The 3402-nt window shown below is 32.2% G+C and overlaps 1 protein-coding gene across 1 annotated transcript; it reads left to right on the top strand.

The window, feature by feature from the left end:
- The first annotated feature begins 2213 nt into the window (after nt 1-2213).
- Nucleotides 2214-3125, top strand: LOC141519671 (olfactory receptor 4C11-like). Its single transcript, XM_074231846.1, has one exon. The coding sequence runs from the start codon at nt 2214-2216 to the stop codon at nt 3123-3125; it is 912 nt and encodes a 303-aa protein (XP_074087947.1).
- The last annotated feature ends 277 nt before the right edge of the window (nt 3126-3402 follow it).

Genomic DNA, 3402 nt, shown 5'->3' with positions numbered 1-3402 from the left:
GAGTTTCTTACATTTTTGGTTTGAATTTATTGTATTTTTTTCCATTTTCCTCTGACTCCTAGTGACCTTATTTGATATTTTCTTGGCCAATGTAATTAAGCAGTTTGTCATTCCTTCTCCATATCATTTTTACAGATGAGGAACTGATGCAAAGAAGAGTAAGTGATTTGTCCAGGGCTATACCGAGTAAGTGTCTAAGATCAGGTTTGAACTCTGGAATATGTCTTCTTACTTCAATTGTGTCATTCTATTTGTTTGATCATTTATTTGGTCTCATAATTTGGTATCAGAAATTATTAACATCTTTTCTTGTTTCAGGTGCATGAACATTCTTTTTGCCCAGTTTTTATAATCTCGGTGATAGTCAATATAACTAACCAGTATGAGTATAATCACATTGCAAATGTAAGACAACATGAACATTCTCAACAAATTTTCATTTAAAAACTTTTAAACATATATTTTTAAATATTTGGAATAAAATAAGCCTTATTATATTAGAGCATAATAAAAAAAGTTGATTGCAGATCAAAGTCAAATCTATTTGTAAAATTTAATGGTCCTTTTAAATTTTTATTGTAATTATATTCATTAATTTTCCTGTTTATTACCCTTTCTGCTCTAGAGAGGGCTAGCATTATTCAAAAATAGGTAAATACACACACACACATATATGCAGATACATATGGACATTTAATATATGCATGCTTCTATTTATTAATCCCTTCTCTGGAGGCAGAGAGCATCTTTCCTCATCTGTATTTTATTTGGCTATTTTATTATATGGTCCCATTAGTTGTATTTTTACAATAGTCAAAATAAATAAATCTCTTAAAACCATTCAAAAATATTTCTTTTGCTTTATATAATATTCTCTTGATTCTTCTCATTTTTCTCTCCCTTGTTCTGTACAAGTCTTTCTTTGCTTTTTATTTCTCTAAGATCCTTGAGCTCATCATGTCTATATAGCTTAGTTCAACTCAATGATAAACTACAACTTCTTCAGCTATTCAACAATTGATGGCATCCTGCAATTTCCAGGGGTTGTTTTTTTGCTACCCCCAAAAGAGTTGCTATAAAATTTTAGAAAATATATGTACTTTTCCTTTTCCTTAATGATCTTTGGAAAAGAACTTAGGAAATAGACCCATAATATGATGGGTCAAAGCATAAAAGTAGTTTCATATTTATTAAGGCATATTTCCATATTGCTTCCCAAAATGGTTATTTCATTTCCCAATTCCACTGCAATGAATTAATGTCACAATTTTCCCACATTTCATCGAAATTAAGTTACTTTCTCCTTTATCATTTTAGCTAGTCTGATAGGGACAAGATGTTATCTCAAGGATGTTTTAATTTGCAATCCTCTAATCAAATTATTACAAAATATTTTTTTTCATTTGACATTACACTATTTTGATTTATTTACTTGAAAGACACAAGTAGGTTGAATTTAGAGTCCTAGTTCCTTCGTCCTTTCACCTACTACATAAGTGAGCTTGAGAAAGTCATTTAATATTTCTTTATACTCAGTTTCTTCTTCACTTTTATAATAAGGATCTAAATGAGGTATCATGTATGATCATTTACAAATACAGATTTATGAAGTTCTTTTGTGTTCTTTGTGAACAATAATAATTAAGATAATTTTCTTGCATTTTCAGTGAAATAAATACAGACTAATTTACCCGAGATCAGATCTAGGTTTCTAGGTTCAATAACTATAGATTTTTAAGATATGTGTATATATATATATGTATATATATATATATACATATATATATTAATGCTTGATGAGAGGGGAATTTCTTATTAATAAATCTATGAAATATAGTAATACCATAAACAAGATGGATTCTAGCAGCTTAAAAGAAAAAAATATGAGGGAACTGTCAGTTTTCAGCCAATTGTTAAATTCAATCATTTAGTAAGTTATTACCTGTCCTTTTACTAACATAAACTTTACTCCTTCATAAATAAGATAGAACATTGTGGAGCATGGTTTGCAAAATATTATAGCAACTGTGTAATAATAGTAATATTCACAAGTATTTTTCTATATACAGGTAAATATGAACCCTAAAATATGTGAGAAGAGAAATTAATACTGTAAAGGGTGCTATGTTCTGTTTTCCTTCTGCTATTTTCATCCATTCATGCAATAATTGGTTTTCTAATATATCCTTCCAATTTTCATTGAAGACAAAGAAATGAAAAACAACGTGACTGAATTCATTTTTCTTGGATTAACACAAGATCCAGTGAAAAAGAAGATATTATTTGCCATTTTTTTGGTTTTCTATATTGCCACAACGATAGGAAACCTGCTCATCATTTTGACCATCAAAACCAGTCCCACACTTGGGACCCCCATGTACTACTTTCTGACCCATTTGTCCTTGGCAGACTTCTGTTACTCTAGTGCTACAGCACCCAAATTGATTGTAAACAGCCTCTCAAAAAAAGAGACTATTTCCTTTAATGAGTGCATGACCCAAGTAGTTGCAGTGCATTTCTTTGGATGCATGGAGATCTTGATCCTTGTCCTCATGGCTTTTGACCGCTATGTGGCCATCTGTAAGCCACTGCACTACCCAATCATCATGAACCAGAAGGTGTGTGGGAATTTAATGATAGTGGTCCTGATGCTGTCTGTGCTGCATTCTATCACCCAGATCATGATTGCATTAAGTTTACCATTCTGTGGTCCCAATGTGATTGATCACTACTTTTGTGACTTGCAGCCTTTATTGAACTTGGCCTGCATTGATACATATGTGTTCAAACTATTGGTTCTTTTCAATAGTGGGACTGAATGTTTGCTGAGCTTTTTAATTCTTATGATGTCCTATATTTTAATCCTTTTTTCTCTAAGAAATCATAGTGCAGAAGGGAAGCGTAAAGCCTTGTCCACCTGTACCTCACACATAATTGTGGTAATTTTATTCTTTGTTCCTTGTATTTTTATATATGCTCGTCCCCCAATTAATTACCCTGTGGATAAAATGGTGTCCGTGTTTTATACCATTGGAACTCCTTTGCTCAATCCCTTTATCTATACACTGAGAAATGCAGAAGTTAAAACTGCTATGGAGAAACTATGGAGCAAGAAGGCAAGTTAGCAAGGCAACTAGCATACTTAGTCCTGCCTTCTGAAATGTCTTGCATGCCACATCACAGTTGTCTACCTCAATTTCCTCAACTGTAAAATGAGAAAAATGTTTCCTACCTCACAGGGTTGTTGTGAGGATCAGTTCAGAAAAAATCTGTCAAGGTCTTGACCAAGCACATGAATTATAATAGATGATTAATAAATGTTAATCACCTTCTTCCCCTTCCAAGAAGATTTGCGCCCAAATGGAGAAGATGTTTTAGCTTCTTTGACTTGTCCCTAATGCC

The sequence above is a fragment of the Macrotis lagotis genome, chromosome 3 (genome assembly GCF_037893015.1).
Source record: "Macrotis lagotis isolate mMagLag1 chromosome 3, bilby.v1.9.chrom.fasta, whole genome shotgun sequence".
Lineage (NCBI taxonomy): Eukaryota > Metazoa > Chordata > Mammalia > Peramelemorphia > Peramelidae > Macrotis > Macrotis lagotis.
Note: the sequence above shows the minus strand (reverse complement) of the source record. Positions and strands in the feature narration are given on the sequence as shown.

What these genes read in the sequence shown, in the direction of transcription:
- LOC141519671 (XM_074231846.1), top strand. Translation starts at nt 2,214, where the DNA reads ATGAAAAACAACGTGACTGAATTCATTTTTCTTGGATTAACACAAGAT.